We start from the raw sequence: 22,018 nt of genomic DNA, 5'->3' as shown, positions 1-22,018 counted from the left end.
TCATTATCTGACTTATGATTTTATTGATTCTTTTTTTTTGGATTGGATAAAATTGATACTAATGTTTTGTATAGTTTATTTTTTATATAAATATTTTTCTTTTTTTAATTTACTAATTTTTTTTTTTTCTCCAAATGGTCATTTTTTTTTTCCTATTGATTCCTTTTTTATTTTCTATTAATTTCTTTTTTTTTTTTTTTTTTTTTTTTGAAATCAATATTAAAACTATAATTAATAATTTACTTTTTGGCAAGAGAAAAAATATTTTTAAACATAAGAAAAAAAAAAAAATAAAAAACCTTTTAAACAAAAAAAAAAAAAAAAAAATCTTTTTTTTTTTTTCACAAAATATCTAGATTGGATATTTTTAAAAATAAGATTTTTTATTTTATTTGAATTTTAATTTTAATTTAAAAAAAAAAAAAGAAAATTAAAAAAAAATAATAAAAATAGAAATTATTTATTTTTCTTTTGTTGACCAATTTTGGTTTTCTTTATCTTTTAAAGTATCAACATTAATTCCAACCATTGCTTCACCCAAATTTTCACTTACTTTTGCAACGATTTGAGGATTATTGAAATGAGTTACAGCTTGAACGATTGCTTTTGCTCTTTTGGCTGGATCACCGCTTTTGAAGATACCAGAACCAACGAAAACACCATCCATACCTAATTGCATCATCATTGCAGCATCAGCGGGAGTGGCAACACCACCAGCAGCGAAATTGACAACTGGTAGTCTACCTAATCTTTTAACTTCTTTAACTAATTCGAGTGGTGCTTGAATTTCCTTGGCGTATGTGTAAAGTTCATGTGGGTCCATATTTTGAATTTTTTTAATTTCTTTATTAACTGCACGAGCATGACGAACTGCTTCAACCACATCACCAGTGCCAGCCTCACCTTTTGTACGAATCATAGCGGCACCTTCAGAGATACGACGTAAAGCTTCACCAAGATTTCTACAACCACAAACGAATGGTACTTTAAATTCGGATTTGTCAATATGATTTTCATTATCTGCAATTGTTAAAACCTCACTTTCATCAATATAGTCTACCCCAATCTCTTGAAGAATTTGTGCCTCTACGAAATGGCCAATTCTAACTTTTGCCATAACTGGAATGGTAACAGCATTCATAATTTCTTTAATCATACCTGGATCACTCATTCTTGCCACACCACCAAAATGTCTAATATCGGCTGGAATCTTTTCTAATGCCATTACTGCACATGCTCCTGCTTCTTCTGCAATTCTTGCTTGTTCTGGTGTTACAACATCCATAATTACACCCCCTTTCAACATTTGGGCCAATGAAGATTTAATTCTAAATGGACTATTATTATTTGTAGCTTGATTTTCTGTTAAGTTTTCCATATCTTACTTTTTTTTTATAAATTAGTTTTTTTTTTTTTTTTAAAAATGTTTAAAAAAAAGTATTAAAAGAGTAGAGTTGAAATAATGAAGTTGAAATGGAAAAAAAAAAAATTAAAATAATAAAAAAAAAACAAAATGGTTTTTAAGGCCTTTTTACAAATTGTTTAAGGATTAAAAAAAAAAAATAAATTAAAAAAAAATAAAATTTAATTAAAATAAAATAAAATAAAATTAAATTTAAAAAAAAAAAAATTAATTTATATGGAAACCTTAATGATAACTTTCAGTTTTTTTATTTTTTTTTTATTTTTTTTTAATTTTTTTTTTTATTTTGGTGGCATCTTAATTAAGTGGAACATGAATCCCATGGTCTTTTTTTGATCTTTTGTTGATTTTTTTTTTTTATTTTATTAAAAAAATTGACTCAAATCCTGCAAATAGAGTTAATTTTGATTCTTTTGGAACAATAAGGTAACTTTTCTTTAATTTTATTTTATTTTTTTTTTTTTTTATTTTTTTTTTTAAATTAATTTATTTTATTTTAATTTTAATTTTATTTTTATTTTTTTTTTTTTTTTTTTTAAATTAAATTGTTTAAAGTATTAAAAAAATAAAAAAAAAAAAAAAAATAAAAAAAAAAAAAACAGAAATTAATTTTTTTTTAATTTATTTAATATTTTCATAGGTTTGATCAAAATTAATAAACAATAATAAAAAAATAAAAAAACAATAATAATTAAAAAAAAAAAAAAAAAATAAAAAAAAAAATTATGGAAGAATTAATTGAAGAAAATAATATAAAAATTGGAGTACTTGCACTTCAAGGTGGATTTAAAGAACATGTTGAAATGGTTAAATCAATTAAACATTGTTTTAGTGAATGTGAAAATAAATATAAATATTCAATTATTGTCCAAGAGGTGAAGTCAGTTTCAGATATTAAAAAATTAAATCCACATGGTATAATTTTACCAGGTGGTGAAAGTACATCAATGGCAATTATCGCATCATCAAATAATGATGGTGAAAATATTTTCACATTTTTAAAAGAATATATAAAACAAGGTAATTTTATTTGGGGTACGTGTGCAGGTTCAATCATGCTTAGTAATAATGTTGATGGTCAAAAAGTTGGTGGGTAAAGTATAATAAATAATAATTTTATTAAAAAAAAAAAAAAAAAAAAAAAAATGTAATACTAATACCAATATAATTATTGATTTTTTTTAGACAATCATTAATTGGTGGATTAGATGTTTTAATTAGTAGAAATTATTTTGGTAGACAAATTGATAGTTTTGAAACAAAAATAAATTTAAATTTAAAATTTAGTAAAAATAATAATAATTCAATTTTACTTGAAAATTTTGAAGCGATTTTTATAAGAGCGCCAGCAATTTTAGATGTTATTGATAAAGAAAATGTTGAAATTATTGGTGAATATATTGTGACAAAAAAAGATGGAACAAAAGAAAAAGTTATTACTGCTGTAAAACAAAATAATATAATTGCAAGTGTATTTCATCCAGAATTAACAAACGATAATAGATTTCATCAATATTTTGTTCAATTAGTTTTAAATAATCATTTAATAAAAATAAAAATCTAATAATTAAATAAATAAATAAATAATTTTTTCTTTTTTTTTTCTCAAAATAAAAATCCACTTTTTTTAACAAACCATAATTTTTTTTTTTTTTTTTTTTTTTTTTTTTTTCCCACCCAAATTAAAAAAAAAAAAAAAAAAAAAAAAATAATAATAATAATAATAATAATAATGGATAATTTATTTAAATTAGTTTTTAATAATAAATTTTTAAGAAAAAAAATATTTAACGAAATTAAAGAAATTAATAAACCAAACTTAGTTAAAAAATATTATCAATGTAAAATTAATTGGATAATTAGAAATAATCATTTTCAATTAATGATTTATAAATTTAAAAAACAAATTAAAACAAGGGAACAATTTACAGATGATTTATTTTATTTATTTTTAGAAAGAAATATTGATTTAGAGATATTTAAAGAAGTTTTAGAATTATTTCCACAATTTCAACCAATTTCATCAAAATATTCATCAAAAATAATTGAATTTTGTTGTTTAAATAATTTTTCATTTCTTTATAAAGAAAAACAAGATTTAAATTTAAAGAAAAAACAATTTTTAGAATATATTTTAAATGATTTGAAAATTATACCAACTTTAAAATCAATAAATTATCTTTGTACTTTAAATAATGGTAATAATTTACCAATTATTAAAATGTTTATAGAGAAAGGTTACTATTCAATTGAGAATCAATCTGATACTGCTTTATTATTATGTACATTAAAAGAAAAAGATTTTGAATTATTTGATAAAATTTTAAAATTAAATAAAGATTTAAAAAATAATTTTCAATCTTTTTTCCATACAACAAATTTATTATTAACAAAATCAAATGATATTAGATTTTATCATAGTTTATTTGGTATTGAAAAAAATGATATTGTTGAAAGTGGTTATAAATATAATTATTCTGAAAAAATGTATAATTTAACACCAACCGCAATTCAATATGCAAATTTAGATATTTTAAAATATCTTTCAAAAAACAAACCAATTGATTATTATCATTATTATCATTTAGAATCTATTGCAACTAAAAATGATAAAATTGATGGTGGACTAAGTTCAATAGATTTATTAAAATTCTTTTTCAATGGTAATGGTGATGGTAATGGTGATGGTAATGGTGATGGTTATGGTGATAATCAAACCTCATTTTCTAAAATGCAAATAAATAAATTATTTATTGGAATTTGTAAAAATGGAAAAATAGAATGTTTACAATATTTAATTAAAAGATTTAAAAATGTAATTGATATAAATTATAAAACAAGAGATAGTGCATTAGAATCAAATAATATTGAAACTTTTGATTGGGTATTAAAAAATAGTGGTGGAGATAATATTAAAAAAGGAATATGTTCATCAACTGGTTTAGATTTAATAATTCAAATAACTTTATTCAAATTAAAAAGTAAAATATTATTTCAATATTATATTGATTTAATTTTAAATCCAACCAACAGAAATTTAATTTTAATAACTGATGACCAAATTATAGATATTGTTAAAAATTTATATTGTTTAGAAGAAAATGATTCTAATTTTATATTCCAATATTTAAAAAATCAATCAAAAAGATTTTAACAAAAAAAATAAAAAAATAAAAATAAAATTTAAAAAAAAAAAAAAAAAAATTATATTTATATTTAAAATTTTGAGTTTAAATAGTTTATTTTGGTTCGACAACTTCGATTTCACCAGATTGGATACCAGCTTGGATATCTCTTGGTGATTTACCATTGACTTTACAACCAACAGAGTGAGCAGTACCTAAGATTTCTAAGACTGAACCTTTGAAGTCAACAGCTAAAGATTTGAATCTCATGGTCTTGGCGATTTTGCAGATTTCTTCTAATGGGATGTTACCGTTGTGTTTAATGTTCTTTTCCTTCTTTCTGTCTCTTGGTGGCTCTTTTAAGGCTTTGATGACCAATGCTGAAGCAGATGGTAAAACTTCTGGGACAGCAATACGATTTTGAATGGTCAATTTGACTGAAACCTTCATACCTTTCCATGGTTGAGTGGCTTTAGCGATATCATCACCAACTTTCTTTGGTGAAACACCGAGTGGACCGAGTTTTGGTGCAAGGGTGGACATAGCACCAGCTTCACCACCACATACTCTGAGGAAGACTAATTAAATTTAATTAAATTTTTATATTAATAAAAAAATTATTTATTTTATTTATTTTATTTTATTATTAATATTATTTTAACTATAATTTCTTTATCCAAAATCAAATAATACGAATTAAATAATTGTGAAATTTTCTTTTTTTTTTCCTCGGTTTCTTTTTTTTTTTTTTTATTTATTTTATTTCAGTCATTATATTACTATTGCTAATTCAAACTTATTTTCATTATTCTATTATTATTATTATTATTATTTTATTTATTTTTTTTTTAAATTATTTACACACCTTCAACTTTTTCGCTTGGATCTACTTTTGGAGGCATTTTGATTATCTGTACAGTAAACTAAAGACAAAAAAAAAAAAAAAAAAAAGTTTTACTCAGGTGCCAATTTTTTTTTTTTCGAAATTTTTTGGCGTTTCTCACACAAAAAAAAAATTTTATGTAAAATGAAAAAAAAAAAAACGAATATTTTTACATAAATTTTTACATAGGTTTTACTCAAAAAAAAAAAAAATCAATTTTTTTTTTTTTTTTCCGAAACTATGTAAATCATATAACCAAATAATTATATTAATTCAAAACAACAGATATTCACATTTTTTTAAGATAGTAAATAATAATATTGTTTATTGTCCTTAATATATTATTATTTTACATTTTAAATTTATGATTCAAAAAAAAATAACCCTGATCTCCTTTTTTTTTTTTTTTTTTTTTTCAAACAAATAAAAAATAAATAAATAATATTTTATTAAATTTTTTTTTTAAAAAAAAAATAATCTCAACTCAATATTCAATTTTATAAAAAACCATTTGATTTAAAAATTAAAATAAAAAAAAAAAAATGATTTTATTTTATTGTTAGAATTATTAGGAAATTAAAAAAAAAAAAAATTAAAATTAATTAATTTAATGATTTTTAAAAAAAAAATTAATTAAAAAATACCCATATTTTAAAAATTCCAAATTTGTCCCCAATTATTTGTTTATTAGGTAGGTGAGTTGTTACACACTCCTTAACGGATTCCAACTTTTATGGCTACCGCCCTACTGTTTTCCCAAACATAATAATTAATAAAAATTTGTATTTTTTTTTAAATGGTCTATCAAATTTGGTGGAAAATATTGTGAGTGAAAAAAAAAAAAAAAAATTAAAAAAAAATAGTGGCTGGAAAAAAAAAAAAAAAAAATAAAAAAAAAAAAAAAAATAAAAAAAAAAAATAAAAAAAATTAAATTTTTTTTTTTTTTTTTTTTTTTATTGCAAGATTAAAATTGATAATTGGGTTCATAATCCCACCATCCCATTTATTACAAAAAATTGGTTTTTTGATTTAATCCATGATTATGAAAAAGCTGGTCCTTATTTTTTTTGGTTTTAAATTAATTAAAAAAAAAAAAAATAAAAAAAATAAAAAAAAAAATTTTTAAATTAAAATAATATAATTTATATTTTTTTTTTTTTTTTTTTTTTTTTTTTTTTTTAATATCTTTGTTTAATTATTAAAAGAAAGAAAAAAAAAAAAATATCTGTTTTATTTTTAATTAATTTTATTATTATTTTTTATTTTTTATTTTTTTTTAAATTGAAGATTTCTTTTCACGGTGAAGTGTGAAATAAAGTCCATCGAAATCTAAATAAGTTAAAGTATCGTAAAGGATATTTGTAGTTGCTAATAACCATTCAAAGATTGAATATTTACTATAAGATAAATAAACACAATAAAAAGTATGATCAACGAAATATTTGAGTGAACCAACGAATAAAAGGAAGTGAGCAATACCTAAAATTGCTTTCCATTTGAAAGAGAAGAGATCTTTTTGAGTTTTTGGGCTATAATTTCCTTTGAAAATGATTGAAGAAATTGATTGATTTTCAAAACCTGCTCTAAACTTAATCTTTGTATGATAGAGTACAGCACAATGAGTATACATATAGAGGAAAGAAAAAATAACATATGAAACGAAACCAACTTGATGGGAAAATAAATGTTCACTTGAGCTAATATAAATCCAACCACCAGCAGAGAAAACACGAATTGTATCGAAAACGGTTGACATTGGAATAAGGTAACCTAATCTTCTGACTGATTCTAACACTGAACTACTTGTGAATGATTTACGACCACTATTTGATTGAGCCAAAAGATTGTTTTTCTCTTCAGTTGATACATGATGATTCAAATAGATAGTACCTAAACGTAAACCACTTGTCAATGCCATACCATAACGATATACATTCATCTCTGGTGAGAAATCACCAATGGTTGATGAAATCGATGGTAAAAATTCATACATTTTACAATGGTTCTTTGTTACTCTTTCAAAATGAAGATAACATGCTAAAAATAATGTTGTAATGAATGATCCCATTGCAATTATACCATATGATAATGGTAATAAACTTGCTGATAATTTGAATGTCATTTTTCTTTTTTTTTTTTTTTTCTCTAAATTAAATAAATAGAATTATAAATTATAAATTATAAATTATAAATTATTATTATTATTATTATTTTTTTTAATATTACATATAAAAAGAAATAAAAAAAAAAAAAAAAAGTTTATTTATTTAATTTAAATTAAAAATAAAATTGAAAAAAAAAAAAAAATTTTTTTAAAAAGAAATCTGTTCTTAAGAAATTTGTCGTTTTTGAAAAAAAAAAATTTTTTTATTTTTTTAATTTTTATTATTTTTTTATTTTTATTTTTTTTTTTAATTTCTCCATTTGGAAATGAGAAGAGACATATTAAAACCAAAAAAACGTGACCCGACAATCTTTTTTTTATATTTTTTTTTATTTTTTTTTCTTTTATTTATTTTTTTTAAAAAACTATATACAAATTATTTATTTATTTATTGATTAATAATTGAATTTTAATCATCGGCATCAGTATTTTTATTATTTTCACTATTTTCTTCATTATGATAATCATCTGAACTCCAAACTAAAATATTATAAAATAAAAGGCGGGGTAATATGTGTTAGTTTTTTTTTTATTTTTTATTTTTTTATTTTTTTTTTTTTATTTTTTTTTTTTTTTTATTTTACTACCTACCAGCTTTATTTAAATTTTTAATTGGTTTTGCAATTGAACATTTTATAACTCTTCCAAAAATTTCACTTTCATGCATATTATCTAATGCATCAGCAGCATCTTCTGGTAATTCGAAATCAATAAATCCAAATCCTTTTAATTTTTCTAAAAATTTCAATTTATTTGAAAGGAGTTGGTAAGTTTAAAAGTTATAATAAAAAATAATATTAATAATAATAATAATAAATTAAATAAACTTACGAGTTTTATGATCCATTGGTAGAATTACATCATTAATATTCCCAAAAGGTATAAATGCAGCCCTTAAAATATCTATAGTTACATCATCTGAAATACCACCAACATATAATACATTCTTTTTATTAACTCCTTTAGTTAATGATTCTGGTAAATCCATAATTTATTGTTTAATTGATAAAAATAAAACAAAAAAAAAACATTTTTTATTTTTTTTTTTTTCAATTCGACAAATAAAAAAATAAAAAAAATAGAAAAAAAAAAAAAAAAAAAAAAAAAAAAATTTTTTTAATTAATTACCACTCTTTTTTTTTTTTTTGCCCTATAAATAGAATTTTAGATATTTTATTTTTTAAATCCCTAATTCAAAATTGGTTATAATCAATATTTTGTGTGATTTCTTTGTTTGGAAAGTTTTTTTTTTTTTTTTTTTTTTAAAATTGAAATTAAATTTTGGGTTTGGTACCTCCTCAAAAGCCTATTTTTTTAAAAAAAAAAAAATAGGTAATTTGTTTTAAAAAAAAAAAAATTTTTATTATTTTATTATTTAGTTTATTTATATAATTTAGTTTAATTTTAATTATTTTAATTTATTGAAATTTAAAGGTTACAGCAGCGACACCTTGTGGCATAACTTCTAAAGTAAAAGTTAAAGAATTACCATTTTGATTGAAATCAATTGGTTGATAATTAAATTCAGCAGCGGCTTTAAGTTGATCAATTTGAGATTTAGTTGGATATTCAGGTTCACCCATTGCAGTCCAAGTTGCAATTGGATTACAATTGTCATGATCAATACGACGGAGATAAGAATCGGTGATAGTACCTTGAATATTTTCAAGTGTGACACAAATGGTTTCATTTGCAATTGGAGCATCTGGAATATTGTGATTATAAATGATAACCATAATTTCATCATCTGAAAGAGTTGTAAAAACACCAGCAGTTGGATGTTCACCAGTTACATTTGCTCTCATTTTACCAGTTTCATGAAGTAATTCAAATGCTTTAAATGATGGTTTTGGAATATCATAAATTGTTAATAAACCAAATCCTTGATTAAATGGTACACTTTGTTGACCTTGCTCCTCTAATATATATATATATATAAATAAATTAATTAATAAAAAAAAGAAATTAAATATTTGTATTTTATATATTTTTTTTTTTTTATACTATGTATGTATACATACCAAATACATCAGAAAAACACCACCAAGAGAAAATATCAGCAATACCATAAACATCAGGAATATTAAACATAATGAATGCAGATGCATAGGTAGTATCATGACGGAAGAAAAGACCATCATTATATTCAGAATAGTATAATTTCATATTTGGACCAACTTGTTGACGTGAATTGGTTAAGACTTGTTTCATGATATTTCTTTGTAATGGTTGAATATCGGTTGGATATTCATGAGTGGAGACGAAATCCAATTGAATTCCATTTGCTTTAGCAAATGCCAAAGTCTCTGGAATCCATGCTGATTGACATGTAGCAGGACCACCAACTGATAATTGTGGGTAAATACTTTTGATAGCATTAAAAGTCTCTAATAATAATTTAAAGTAATTGGTTTGATCACTACTCCAAAATCCACAATTTGGTTCATTCCAAATTTCAAATTGCCATTGACTAACAACATCCATACCATAACGATCTACAACATGTGTGATAAATGCTTGAATTAAATTTGACCATTGAGTGTAATTCTTTGGTGGTGTAATATTACCTTTGTAATGGAAAATTGTTGCATTACCAGATGCTAATAATTCTGGCATAAATGATAATTCAACATATGGTGCCATTCCTAATTCAACAATATAATCATAAGCTTGATCAACATCATACCATGAATAAATAATACTACCATTTGAATCTAATTGAACAACTGATAAATCATCATCAAAAATACCATGAAATCTAACACTTTGAAATCCTAATTTTTCATGTGAAAGTGCTAATGCTCTTCTCCAATCTTCACGAAGTGCTAAAACTGCATGACCTATTTTTATTTTAAAAATAAAAATAATTTTAAAAAAATAAATAAATAAAATAATAATAAAATATTAGAATACAATTATTAAATATTTTTTTTTTTTTTTATTATTTTTTTTTTTCAATAGAAGACTTACCACTTCCTACAGTACGTTCCCAGTAATGGTCCCAATCAGAGAGATTCTATTAATAGATTTTTCAATAAATTTATTTTTATTTTTTTTTTTGGACAATTATTAGAATTATAAATAATCAAATTTTATAAAATAATTTATAAAACACTTACACTTAAATCTGATGTGAATTGGACTGAACCAGTTTCACATTGTTGTGATGAAACTAATTGTAATACAAAGAGGACGACAACAAATAAAGATATAATTAATTTTGACATTTTATTTGTGAAAGTACTTTAAATTTAAAATGTTCGAAAAAAAAAAAAAAAAAAAAAAAATTCACTCTGGTTCAAACTCATTGAAAATAATCAAAAAAAAAAAATAACAAAAAAAAAAAAAAAAAAAATGAAAAATATCATCCGGACGTGTACCATTTCATTATGCTCGAAAAAAAAAAATATCTTTCCAAAACGATGGTTTTACAATAATTTCCAATTTTTATTTTTTTTTTTTTTTTTTTTGTAAAAGATAATTCTTTTTTTTTTTTTTTTTTTTATAAATAATATTAATCAAACAAATTTGTCGTTTTTTCCCTTAATGCTTGATTTTTTAAAAAATCGAAATCCGATTAAACAGTTTTTGATCATAATTTATTTTAATATTCCATTTTACAAAAAAAAGAAATCGAAAAGGTTCTCGTGTGTGTGAGGGTTTTTTTTTTTTTTAATTAAAAAAAAAAAAAAAAAAAAATAATAATAATTAAAAAAAAGAATAATAATAATAATTATTAAGCTATTTAATATCTAAAAAATGAAATATTACCAAATTAAATTCTCAAAAAAAAAAAAAAAAAAAAAATTAAAAAAATAAAAATAAAAAAAAAAAAAAATTAAATTTTTTTTTATTTTAATTTTTTTAAAAGGGGTTAAAAAAAAAAAAGAGAAAAAAGAAAAATTATAAAAGTTATATATATATTTAAAAAAAATGAACAGTAAACAATATGTTTTAAAAGAAATTGTAAATTTATCCTTTAAAGGAAAAAAAAAAAAAAAAAAAAAAAAAAAAAAACATTTCTAACATTTAATTTCCTTATATTTTTATTATTAAATAGAATTTACAATATGCCCAATTAAAAGAAGTAGTACAATGTTTGTATAATATAATATAGTATAATATAATATAATATAATATAATATAATATAATATAATATAATATAATATAATATTAATATAGATAATAATATAAAATTTAAATATTTATTATTTATTATTTATTATTATTTATTATTATTTAGGTATATTACATTCAATTTTATTTCAAAGGTCTTTAGGTACAGTTAAACCAAAAGATACAACGTTAGATTGTGTAGATTTTTCATATGTTAAATCAGATGATCCAAGTTCATCAAAACATATAGAAGATAAATCAGAGGAATTATTAACATCAATTATGAAGAGAAAAGCAAAAACAGCACAAATATCAATATCATTTTATGAAAAACGTACAAAGACAACCATATTCTCAAATAATAATAATGTTTGTTGGGAACAATGGATAATATCATTTCAATTGGTTCATTCGATGGACCAAAAATCATTATTCTCTCAATTAACCGATACAATAAATAAAATCATTGAAAATGTGAATCAAGAAAAAAGTATACCTCCAATAACAAGCTCAAATGAAATGCCTTTCCCTTTTTCAATTCAAATTGGCTCTGAAAATACTGGTGGTGTTGTTGATACAATTTATAATATGTTTAAACCTCCTCAAATTACAAAATAAATAATTATTTATTTATTCTATAATTAGATATTATTTAATTTTTATTCTATTTTTTTATTTTTTTTATTTTTTTTTCATTTATTTTAAAATTATATTTTTTTTTTTTTTTTTAATTAATTTTTATGACAGTTTGTTTTTTTTTTTTCATTTTTTTAAAATTTTTTTTTTCATGAATTTTTTTGAAAAAAAAAAAAAAAAAAAAAAAAAAACAAAAACAAATTTATCTGTTTTTTAACATTTTTATCTTTTATATCTTTTTTTTTTTTTTTTTTCATTTTTTTTTTTTTTTTTTTTTTTTAATTCAATCATTTTAATTTTAGGAAAAATAAAATAAAATAAAAAAAAAAGAAAAAAAAAAAGAGATGAGTACAATAGGTAATAATGCTAGTAGCATTGGAAATACACCAATATTAGGAAGTGTACCATCAAATATAGCAGCAGCACCACCAACAACAACAACAACAACAACAACAACAACAACAACAACAACTACAACACCAACAACTACAACACCGACAACAACAACTACAACGACAAATACATTAAATACAATGATTGCATCTACAACACCATTATCAACCACACCAACCAATGTACCAATAAAACCACCATTATTAATTAATCAATTTGGTAAACCATTACCAAACTTATCATCAACGGCATCATCACCAAGAACACCAATTAAACCATTTATTGGTACACCAAATAATCCATCGACACCATCATCTTTAATAGCATTATCATCACCGATTGGTGGTGGCGGTGTTGGATCAACCCCATTTTCAAATCAATTCATAGGGTATAGTGGTGGTGGTGGTGGTAGTTCTAGTAGTAGTAATAATTCAACAATTGCATATAATGGTAGTACACCATATAAACCTGTTTTAACTGGTAGTGGGGGTATTGGTGGTGGCGGAAGTGGATCATCAACACCAAATAGAGGTAGATTTAGTGGTAAAACATCAAATATTGGTGGTGGTGGTGGATTAAATAATTTAAATGTTGGTGGGGGTGTAGGAGTTATAGTAGGTGGTATTGGTAATGGTAGTAGTAATAGTGGAGTTGGTGGTACAACAACTTATCAAGCCTCACAATTAGTTGTAACAAATATTTCAAAAGGAACAACTACAAAACGTTCATTCCCAATACCAACCAATATAACACCACCAAAATGCCCATTACCAAATTGGTTCACAAGTTTAGATAATATACATCAAGTTGAAATTAATAATTTACCAGAATTCTTTCAAGATGACAATGAAAATGGCAATGGCAATGGCAATGGTAGTGGTAGTGGTAGTAATAATATGACAGAAATAGATTATGATGAAATTGATGAAGATGAATATAGTTATGTAGATAGTGTAGAATATAAATATATTAAAAAAAAACAAAAGCTTCAATTATCAAATAAAGAATTATATAAAATATATCGTGACTATATGATTACAAGCTATCAAAAGAATCCATACCAATATCTATCAGTTACAGATGTTAAAAATCATTTCATAAATCAAAATAAAAAAACTTTCAAAGTTAATATAAGATCAATAATTAAAATTTTCGATTTCTTAGAGTATTGGGATTTAATCAATTGCTTTGTAAATAGTGGTGACTATATGAATATAATATCACCTGGTGTTTTCAATTATTGTAATGAATTTTATCAATCTTTCTATAGAAAGAAATTTAAACATGAAGAAAGAGAAAAAGAAGAAAAAGAAAGATTAGAAAGAGAAGAAAAAGAAAGATTAGAAAGAGAGGAAAAACAAGAGAAAGAAGAAAAAGAAAGATTGGAAAAGGAAGAAAAAGAAAGATTAGAAAGAGAGGAAAAACAAGAAAAAGAAGAAAAAGAAGAAAAAGAAGAAAAAGAAGAAAATGAAGAAAAAGAAGAAAAAGAAGAAAAAGAAAAGGAAGAAAAAGAAGAGAAAGAAAAACAAGAAAAGGAAGATGATAAAGAAAAACAAGAAAATGAAAATGAACAAGAAAAAATTGAAAAAAAAGAAAATAAAAATGATAGTCAAAATAAAGAAATAAAAGAAAATCATGATAAAAAAGATGAAACAACAGATAGTAATAATACCACCACCACTACCACCACCACAACAACAACTTCCACCAATACCTTGGTAGCAGAATCATCATCATCATCATCAACCGAAACAGATGATAATGATAAGGAAATGAAAGAACAACCTGTCCAAGAGAATAAAGATAAAGAAATGATGGAAACTGATACTACAAAAGAGAATAATGGTGTAGAAACAACAGAAACAACAAATCAAACTACTGATTCAATCGAAACAGATAAAGAAATGAAAGATCAACCAATTATTAATCTTGAAAAAGAAAAATCATCAGAGGATAAAGAAATAAACGATGATCATAATGAAAATGAAAAACAAGATAAAGATAAAGAAAATGAAAAAGAAAAAGAAGATAAAACTGAAAATGGAAATGAAAAAGAAAATGAAAAAGAAAATGAAAAAGAAAATGAAAAAGAAAATGAAAAAGAAAATGAAAATGAAAAAGAAAATGAAAATGAAAAAGAAAATGAAAATAAAAAAGAAAAAGAAAAAGAAAATAAAAAAGAAAATGAAAATGAAAATGAAAAAGTAGATGAAAAAATAGAAATTGATAAAGAAGGAATTAATGAAGATGAAAAAATGGATGAAGAAAAAGAAGAGAAAATTAATAATAAAAAAGAAGACGAAGAAGTTGAAAGTGAAATTAAAAAAGATAAATTAAAAGAAAATGAAGAGGTAGAAGGTGAAATTGAAGGTGAAAATGATGAGGGTGAAGTGGTAGAAGAGGATGAAGATGAAGAAATGGAAATTGAAGAGGATGAAGAAGATGAAGAAGATGAAAAGAGTAAAGAACCAAAGAAATTGACAACAACGAAATCAGCAAATGATCAATTAATTAAAAAGAAGAAACCATTATTTGAATGTAAGAAATGTAAAGCAGATTGTTCAAATGTAAGATATCAATTAGTTAATAATTCAACGGCATTGGATGGAAATATTCTACCCGAATATTTCTATCCAATGATAATATGTGTCAATTGTTTTAGTAGTGGTAATTATGAGAATTTCATACAATCATCATCATTTCAAAGGATTGAACAACACCAACCAGAGGAATTTGGTTGGACCGATATTGAAACATTATTACTCTTGGAGGGTATTGAAATTTTCCGTGATAATTGGCAAGAGATCTCTGATTATATTGGTGGCTCAAAAACACCTGAACAATGTTTAACTCATTTCATAAGGTTACCAATCGAAGACGAATTCCTTGAGAGAAAAATCTCATCTTTTCCAGTTGGTTCACTTTCAAAGAAAGAAATCGATTCAAATAATCCTTTCTCAATTACCTATGGTGTAAATAATCCAATAATGTCATTAGTTGCTTTCTTCTCCTCTTATTCTCAACCACCTTTAGGTTTATTGGCTTCAAAGGCTGCCAAAGTCATTTTGGAAATTTTAAATGATCCAAAATATCAACAACCTTCAAAAGAAGAATTGGAAAGAATTCAAAAAGAAAAAGATGATAAAGAAAAAGAAGATAAGGAAAAAGAATTAAAAGAAAAAGAATCAAAAGAAAAGGAATTAAAAGAAAAGGATGATAAAGAAAAAGAAAAAGAAAAAGAATTAAAAGAAAGAGAAGATAAAGAAAAAGAAGAAGATAAAGAAGCTAAAGATAAAGTAGATAAAGAAAAAGAAGAAGATAAACAAAAACAAGATAAAGAAAAAGAAGAAGATAAAGAAAAACAAGAAAAAGATAAAGAAGAAGATAAAGATAAAGAAAAAGAAGAAAATAAAGAAGATAAAGAAAAAGAAGGTACAGATAAAGAAGGTAAAGATAAAGAAGATAAAGAGATTAAAGAGGATAAAGAAAAAGAAGAAAAAGATAAAGAAGCTATTGGAGATCATGATAAAAGTGATTCTACCAATACTACCACTACTAAAGAAATGGAAATAGAGAAACAAGATTCGTCAACTTCAACAAATAAAGAAACTGTAGAAATGAATCAAGATGATCATGTAAAAATTGATGAAAAAGAAACCAAAGAAAACGATAAAAAATCTATTACTGAGGAAGAAAATCAACAAAAAGATGATAATGATAATAACAACAATAGTCATAACCATAATAAAGAAATTGAAAAAGATGATAATAAAGAAAATGAAAATGAAAAAGAAAAAGAAAATGAAAATAAAAATGAAAAGCAAATTGAAAATGAAAATGAAAAAGAAAAAGATTTAAATAATTTAAGTGAATCACAATCATCTAATGACCAATCGAAATCAAATGAACAAATGAGTAGTGATAACCAAGAATCAAAAGAAAATAGCGAATCCAATAGTAATACTCAAATAACCTCAAAAGAACAAAATATAACAACCGACCAATCTGAAAAACCAAAAGAAACACCCACAACAACAACACCTGCAACACTACCAGCAACACCAATTAGCGAATCAAATACAACCACTACAAATACTATTGTTGATAAAGAGAATAATAATGAAACCAATAAAACAAATGAAAACAATAGTAATAATAATAATACTAATGAAGAGAATAAAACAGCTGAATCCAATAATATGGAAACTGTTGTTGAAAATAATGAAAAAAAACCTGTAGATAATGATGATAATAATAATAATAATAATAATAGTAATGATAAAATGGATGTTGATAATAAAAATAATAATAATAATAACAATGTAGATAAAAATGAAAAAGATAAAGATGAAGAAAATGAAATGGAAGAAGTTGAGGAAGAAGAAAATGATTTAAATGATGAAAAGAAAGAAAATGGTGTAGATGGTGTTGGTGAAGAAGATGATGATGAAGATGTTGAAATGGAAACAGCTTCTGTCGATATAAGAAAATCAACCACGACCACCACTAAAACATCCCTATTAATGATGTCACCACCACCACCAAAGAAATCTAGAATCCCTGAACCAAATCCAGAATATTTTTCAGAGGCTGCAATCCAAGCAGCAACTGCCGCCGCTTTTGAAACAATTCAAAATGAATCAAAGAAATATTACGAACTTGAAGAACAAGAAATTAGAGATTTAATTAGGTCCATCGTAATTTGTCAAATTAGAAAACTTGAACTCCTATGGAAATTCTATGTTACCTATGAGCAATCACTTGAAAAAGAAAAAGATTATTATGAAAAAATTACAAAATCACATCTTCAATAATTTTAAAATCGGATATTATTATATATTTCTTTAAAAAATAAATAAAAAAAATAAATAAAAAATAATTATTCAAATAAAAAAAATAAAAAAAAACAAATAGTTGTCACTAATTTTATTACTAATTTTATAATCACTAATTATATTACTTATTTTATTATTTCCAAAGTTAATTTGATGTATTAATACTTGAGATAAATAAATTACCTCTGTATTAAATCCCTCCAAAGCTAAAGTCCAAGAATTTCTTTAAGTTTGTTGTAAACCTTAAAATAAAATAAATTTTTAAAATAATTTAAATAGGTTGGAAATGGTTTAGATATATTTAATGAAGAAGTTGAGTGTTTTATTAAAAGTTAATAAAAAAAAAAAACTATCAAAAACATATTTGGAACAAGATTATTAAGTTTAAGTTTAAGTTAAACTTGAACAAGAAAGATTAAAAAAAGAAATATGAAACAATTGAGTGAAAATTTTTTAGAATTAAATGAATATTTATTTATTAAAGGGTTGAATTTCCACAGGCGCTCTTTTCTTTGTTTGCGGTGTAAATGGATTTGAACTTGGTGGTGGAATTATTGTCTTTAAATTTTTCAATAAAACTTGATGATCTCCATCAATAAGACCGTTATAATTTTTCATTGCTATTTCATACACATTTTGAATTTCTTCAAAACCCTCTAATACAAAATGTGTAATGTTTTTTTTTTTTTAAAAATAAGATCATATAGAAGAGTTAAATCTATATTGTGATTATTTTTTGCAAGAGCGATAATATCTGGATCTTTATAATAGTTCAATTCAAAGTACTTTTCGAATTTGGGTGGTTTTTTACCAGGTTTAAAACTATTTACAAATGAAGCATACCCACTAGTGGTTGTAAGTAATGGTAATAAAGAATGTTTGAGGTAATAATTTGAAACCTCAGATGAATAATTATAAGCTGCTGCTTTAAGACCTTCTCTTTTCTTCTCTGCTGCAAGCCTATCTTCTAAATCTTTAATTTTTGTATCAATTTCAGTTTGATTTGTTTTGAAAGTTGAACGTAAAAGAGTTACATCAGCAGATAATTGGGAGTTTATGCTTTGGACCCTCGATAAATTTTGTTCGAGTTCTTCAACTCTTTTTACCAATTCTACTTTTTCCTGTTGCAAACCAGCAATAACTTCTTCTTTTTCTTTTAACTCCCTTTCTTTTTCTTCAGGTAAATTTTTTTCCCTTTCATCTAACTTCTTTTCATATTCCTTTTCTTTTTTTTTTAATTTTATAGATTGAGAATGTACAAATGAAGTGAGTCTAGTTTCATTTTCTTTTTCCTTATCTTCCATAAAAGTATTTACAACCTTCTCTATTAATGGTATGGGAATATTAAAATTTTTTACTTCTTGTATACATTTTTCTTTTTCCAATATTTCATTTTTTAATATTTGTATCTCTTCAATAAAAGATTTACAATTGTTGCCGCATTGGATACAGTAATATTAAAGGGCCCTTTACTGATATCAATTTTTTTAAGTGACGATGAATTTGAAGGTGATTCTAAGTCTTCTTTGCCACTCATTTTTTTTGGTAATGTTTATAAAATTAATGAAAAAAAAAAAAGTGAAAAAAAAATGAACCCCAAAAATTAAAAAGGAACTTCAAAAAAAAAAAACGGATTTTTTTTATTTGTAAATTATACATTTTATTTTATTTATTTTTTTTAATATTTTTATTTTAATTGTGAATAAAAAACAATGTGGCCAATGAAAATTTTTTCCCATTGTTATTAATATTATTATTATTATTATTATTATTATTATTATTATTATTATTATTATTATTATTATTATTATTATTATTATTATTATTATTATTATTTTACTACAATTATTTTATACTATTACTATTATTATTACTATATTTTATTGGTTTTTTTTTTTTTTTTTTAATTAATTATTGGTTTTTTTTTTTTTTTTTTTTTTTTTTTTTTTATAAAATTAATTTCAAATAAACTATTAAAGAAGTTAAGAATAAAGCTAAAAATTTTAAGAAAGCTTTGATTGAAGTAATTTTTAAAGGTTGATCTTTGTTGTGTTTATGTTTGAATTCACTATTTAAACGTGAACTATAGTTTTCAGAGAAAACTTCGAAATAATAAGAGGCACCATTCCAAGAGATTGTGACAAAGATGTAAATCATAAAGACAGTGTGTAACCAAAATGATTGAATTAAGAAAGGTAAAGAGATACAAGTGGCCAAAGTGTAAAGCATTTGAACTAAAATTAAAATAACCACAGGACTAACGTTGTAACCATTCTTTTGACACCATCTATAGATTGGGTGGGGTTGTTTTACAGACATCCATCTTGAAGAGGTCATTATTTCCTTGTCATTGGCTAATTTGTCACTATCGACCACCTCAGTTTTAATGTAGTAAAAGACTTGCCAAAATGCATACACCATGAATGGAACAAAGAAAATCTCTTTAAAGGATAAAACACACTCTACACCACCACATGCCAATTGCTCTGGATAAACGTTTGGGAACCAACGCAAACAATAGGTTACAATTGGTGGACAAAGATGAATGAAAACCGATGTCAACTTGTCAACATCATGGAATACTAAACTATTTCTCCATACGATTGTACCCCATGCCAATGGACCATTACTTAGTGCAAATACCAATTTGAATAAATTTGGTGTAACCTTTTCTCCTAAAATATATTGATGACCAAACAAATAAAACAATAGCAATATTTGACAAAGATAACAGAAATCCAACATGAAATAATGATATTTCTCACGATGATACATTACAAATCTAATTGCCATCAATGGAAATATTAATACTGTGTACCATAAATAAAATAATTGTGGTGATTTTAATAAAACAAATTCTGATACCATTAAAATTATTAATCCCATTGTAAATGCACTATAAATTAAATAAAATAAAATAAAACATTAATTATTTGTTAATATTAAAATTTTCCAATTATTTAACATACACACACACACACAATAATTTGAAAATAAAATAAAAACTTACCATTTATCTAATAATCTAATAAATGGTGGCGCATTCATATGATCATCTAATTGAACTTTCTTTAATTTAATTAATGACTTAATTTTCTCTTTTTCATTTTTTAAGATTTTACCTCTTTCACGTAATTTCTTTGGATCAACTACTTTCTTTAATCTTTGTAATCTATTATTAATTGCTGAATGTCTTTGTTGTAAAACTTTAATTGCTTCTCTATTTAAAAACTTTTGAAATAAATTTAATAATGGTAATTCTGATGATTGTTGATGTGATGGACTATTGCTGCCACTGTTGTTGTTATTGTTGTTGTTATTATTGGTAGCACCATTGGTTGAATTAGTATTGTGGTTTTCATTTAATTGCTCATTACCATTTAATAATAAATCATCATCATCTGATAAGAAACCATTTGCACTATTACTACCACTTAAACTACTACTTGTTGGGCTACTATTTGGTTTTGATAAAATGTCAGCACCATCAACTAATGGTGATGAAATGTTTGATTTTGATGTACCTGCTGAAATCGATACTGAATTGGCTGTTTCACCATCTTTATTTGATTCTCCTAATGTTGTTGGTCTTTTTGATCTTTTTCTACGTTTTAAATTTTTATTATCATCACTTTCTACAACACCACCATCACCATCACCATCCCCACTATTCTCGTCATTTGATGAATCTTCAAGGTTATAATCTAAAGAATCTGTTTCAGAGTCTGAAAATTCATAATAATCATCTTCTTCCTCTGTAAAAGCTGATTTTTCATTTGATGATATCTCTGATGCTAATACTAAATTTTTTTTTTTTATTTTTATTTTTATTTTCATTTTTTTTTTTTTTTTTTTTTTTTTTCATAAAAAAATAAAAGAAAAATAAAAAATAATTAAAAAAATAAAGTTAATATATGATATAAATATAAAGTGCTATGATTCATAGCACCACACTGGATATTTGTGTGTTTATTATTATATATATATTCTATTTTGTTTATTTTCATTAAAATAAAAAATAAAATAAAAAAAATAAAAAAAACCAATTACCTTCCATATTTTTTTTTTTTTTATTTAATCCAAATTGAAACTATTCTTTTTTTTTTTTTTTTTTTTTTTATTTATTGAATTAATTAATGAAAATAAAAATAATAAAAAACAACAATAACAATAATGAGAAAATAATAAATAAAATTTTTTTTTTTATTTTTCAAAAGAAAAATTTTTTATATTGAAAAGGCACAAAAAAAAAAATAAAAAAATAAAAAAATAAAAAAATAAAAAAAAAAAAAAAAAATAAAAAAAAATAAAAAAATTTAAAAAAATAAAACAAAATTTTTTGAAAATATCTAATTTTGCATTTGTTAACAAATCGTTGCGCAGTAATAATTATTTTACAGATCAGAAAAGTTTTCAGTTAAAAATGATGTTCAAAAAGGGT

General features: G+C 22.9%; 11 protein-coding genes across 11 annotated transcripts; 4 read left to right on the top strand and 7 right to left on the bottom strand.

Moving 5' to 3' along the window:
* Positions 1-460: 460 nt before the first annotated feature.
* On the bottom strand, positions 461-1,378 carry DDB_G0288299 (vitamin B6 biosynthesis family protein; the record flags this gene model as incomplete). The annotated part of the gene is made up of 1 exon (XM_631708.1): positions 461-1,378. One exon carries the CDS (start codon positions 1,376-1,378, stop codon positions 461-463), a length of 918 nt encoding a protein of 305 aa, XP_636800.1.
* A 770-nt stretch (positions 1,379-2,148) lies between these two features.
* On the top strand, positions 2,149-2,987 carry DDB_G0288305 (SNO glutamine amidotransferase family protein; the record flags this gene model as incomplete). Its single annotated transcript, XM_631707.1, has 2 exons — positions 2,149-2,516; positions 2,609-2,987. 2 exons carry the CDS (start codon positions 2,149-2,151, stop codon positions 2,985-2,987), a joined length of 747 nt encoding a protein of 248 aa, XP_636799.1.
* A 168-nt stretch (positions 2,988-3,155) lies between these two features.
* On the top strand, positions 3,156-4,577 carry DDB_G0288297 (hypothetical protein; the record flags this gene model as incomplete). The annotated part of the gene is made up of 2 exons (XM_631706.1): positions 3,156-3,621; positions 3,655-4,577. 2 exons carry the CDS (start codon positions 3,156-3,158, stop codon positions 4,575-4,577), a joined length of 1,389 nt encoding a protein of 462 aa, XP_636798.1.
* Positions 4,578-4,662: 85 nt separating this feature from the next.
* Positions 4,663-5,450, bottom strand: rpl12 (S60 ribosomal protein L12; the record flags this gene model as incomplete). The annotated part of the gene is made up of 2 exons (XM_631705.1): positions 4,663-5,126; positions 5,414-5,450. 2 exons carry the CDS (start codon positions 5,448-5,450, stop codon positions 4,663-4,665), a joined length of 501 nt encoding a protein of 166 aa, XP_636797.1.
* A 1,258-nt stretch (positions 5,451-6,708) lies between these two features.
* Positions 6,709-7,554, bottom strand: DDB_G0288293 (transmembrane protein; the record flags this gene model as incomplete). Its single annotated transcript, XM_631704.1, has 1 exon — positions 6,709-7,554. The coding sequence occupies one exon, from the start codon at positions 7,552-7,554 to the stop codon at positions 6,709-6,711; it is 846 nt and encodes a 281-aa protein (XP_636796.1).
* A 451-nt stretch (positions 7,555-8,005) lies between these two features.
* DDB_G0288291 (hypothetical protein) lies at positions 8,006-8,584 on the bottom strand (the record flags this gene model as incomplete). The annotated part of the gene is made up of 3 exons (XM_631703.1): positions 8,006-8,076; positions 8,188-8,331; positions 8,428-8,584. The coding sequence occupies 3 exons, from the start codon at positions 8,582-8,584 to the stop codon at positions 8,006-8,008; spliced, it is 372 nt and encodes a 123-aa protein (XP_636795.1).
* A 430-nt stretch (positions 8,585-9,014) lies between these two features.
* DDB_G0288289 (beta-xylosidase-like protein) lies at positions 9,015-10,823 on the bottom strand (the record flags this gene model as incomplete). Its single annotated transcript, XM_631702.1, has 4 exons — positions 9,015-9,514; positions 9,618-10,436; positions 10,567-10,612; positions 10,716-10,823. The coding sequence occupies 4 exons, from the start codon at positions 10,821-10,823 to the stop codon at positions 9,015-9,017; spliced, it is 1,473 nt and encodes a 490-aa protein (XP_636794.1).
* A 706-nt stretch (positions 10,824-11,529) lies between these two features.
* Positions 11,530-12,331, top strand: DDB_G0288287 (DUF1649 family protein; the record flags this gene model as incomplete). Its single annotated transcript, XM_631701.1, has 3 exons — positions 11,530-11,562; positions 11,657-11,693; positions 11,841-12,331. 3 exons carry the CDS (start codon positions 11,530-11,532, stop codon positions 12,329-12,331), a joined length of 561 nt encoding a protein of 186 aa, XP_636793.1.
* A 362-nt stretch (positions 12,332-12,693) lies between these two features.
* Positions 12,694-17,556, top strand: mybX (myb domain-containing protein; the record flags this gene model as incomplete). The annotated part of the gene is made up of 1 exon (XM_631700.1): positions 12,694-17,556. One exon carries the CDS (start codon positions 12,694-12,696, stop codon positions 17,554-17,556), a length of 4,863 nt encoding a protein of 1,620 aa, XP_636792.1.
* A 492-nt stretch (positions 17,557-18,048) lies between these two features.
* On the bottom strand, positions 18,049-19,114 carry DDB_G0288283 (hypothetical protein; the record flags this gene model as incomplete). Its single annotated transcript, XM_631699.1, has 3 exons — positions 18,049-18,231; positions 18,408-18,899; positions 19,007-19,114. 3 exons carry the CDS (start codon positions 19,112-19,114, stop codon positions 18,049-18,051), a joined length of 783 nt encoding a protein of 260 aa, XP_636791.1.
* Positions 19,115-19,524: 410 nt separating this feature from the next.
* On the bottom strand, positions 19,525-21,634 carry DDB_G0288315 (transmembrane protein; the record flags this gene model as incomplete). Its single annotated transcript, XM_631698.1, has 3 exons — positions 19,525-20,473; positions 20,588-21,377; positions 21,628-21,634. The coding sequence occupies 3 exons, from the start codon at positions 21,632-21,634 to the stop codon at positions 19,525-19,527; spliced, it is 1,746 nt and encodes a 581-aa protein (XP_636790.1).
* Between the last annotated feature and the right edge of the window lie 384 nt (positions 21,635-22,018).

This window comes from Dictyostelium discoideum, assembly GCF_000004695.1.
Source record: "Dictyostelium discoideum AX4 chromosome 5 chromosome, whole genome shotgun sequence".
NCBI classification, from domain to species: Eukaryota; Evosea; class Eumycetozoa; order Dictyosteliales; family Dictyosteliaceae; genus Dictyostelium; species Dictyostelium discoideum.
The sequence above is the reverse complement of the archived record's forward strand: the minus strand, read 5'-3'. Positions and strand labels throughout refer to the sequence as shown.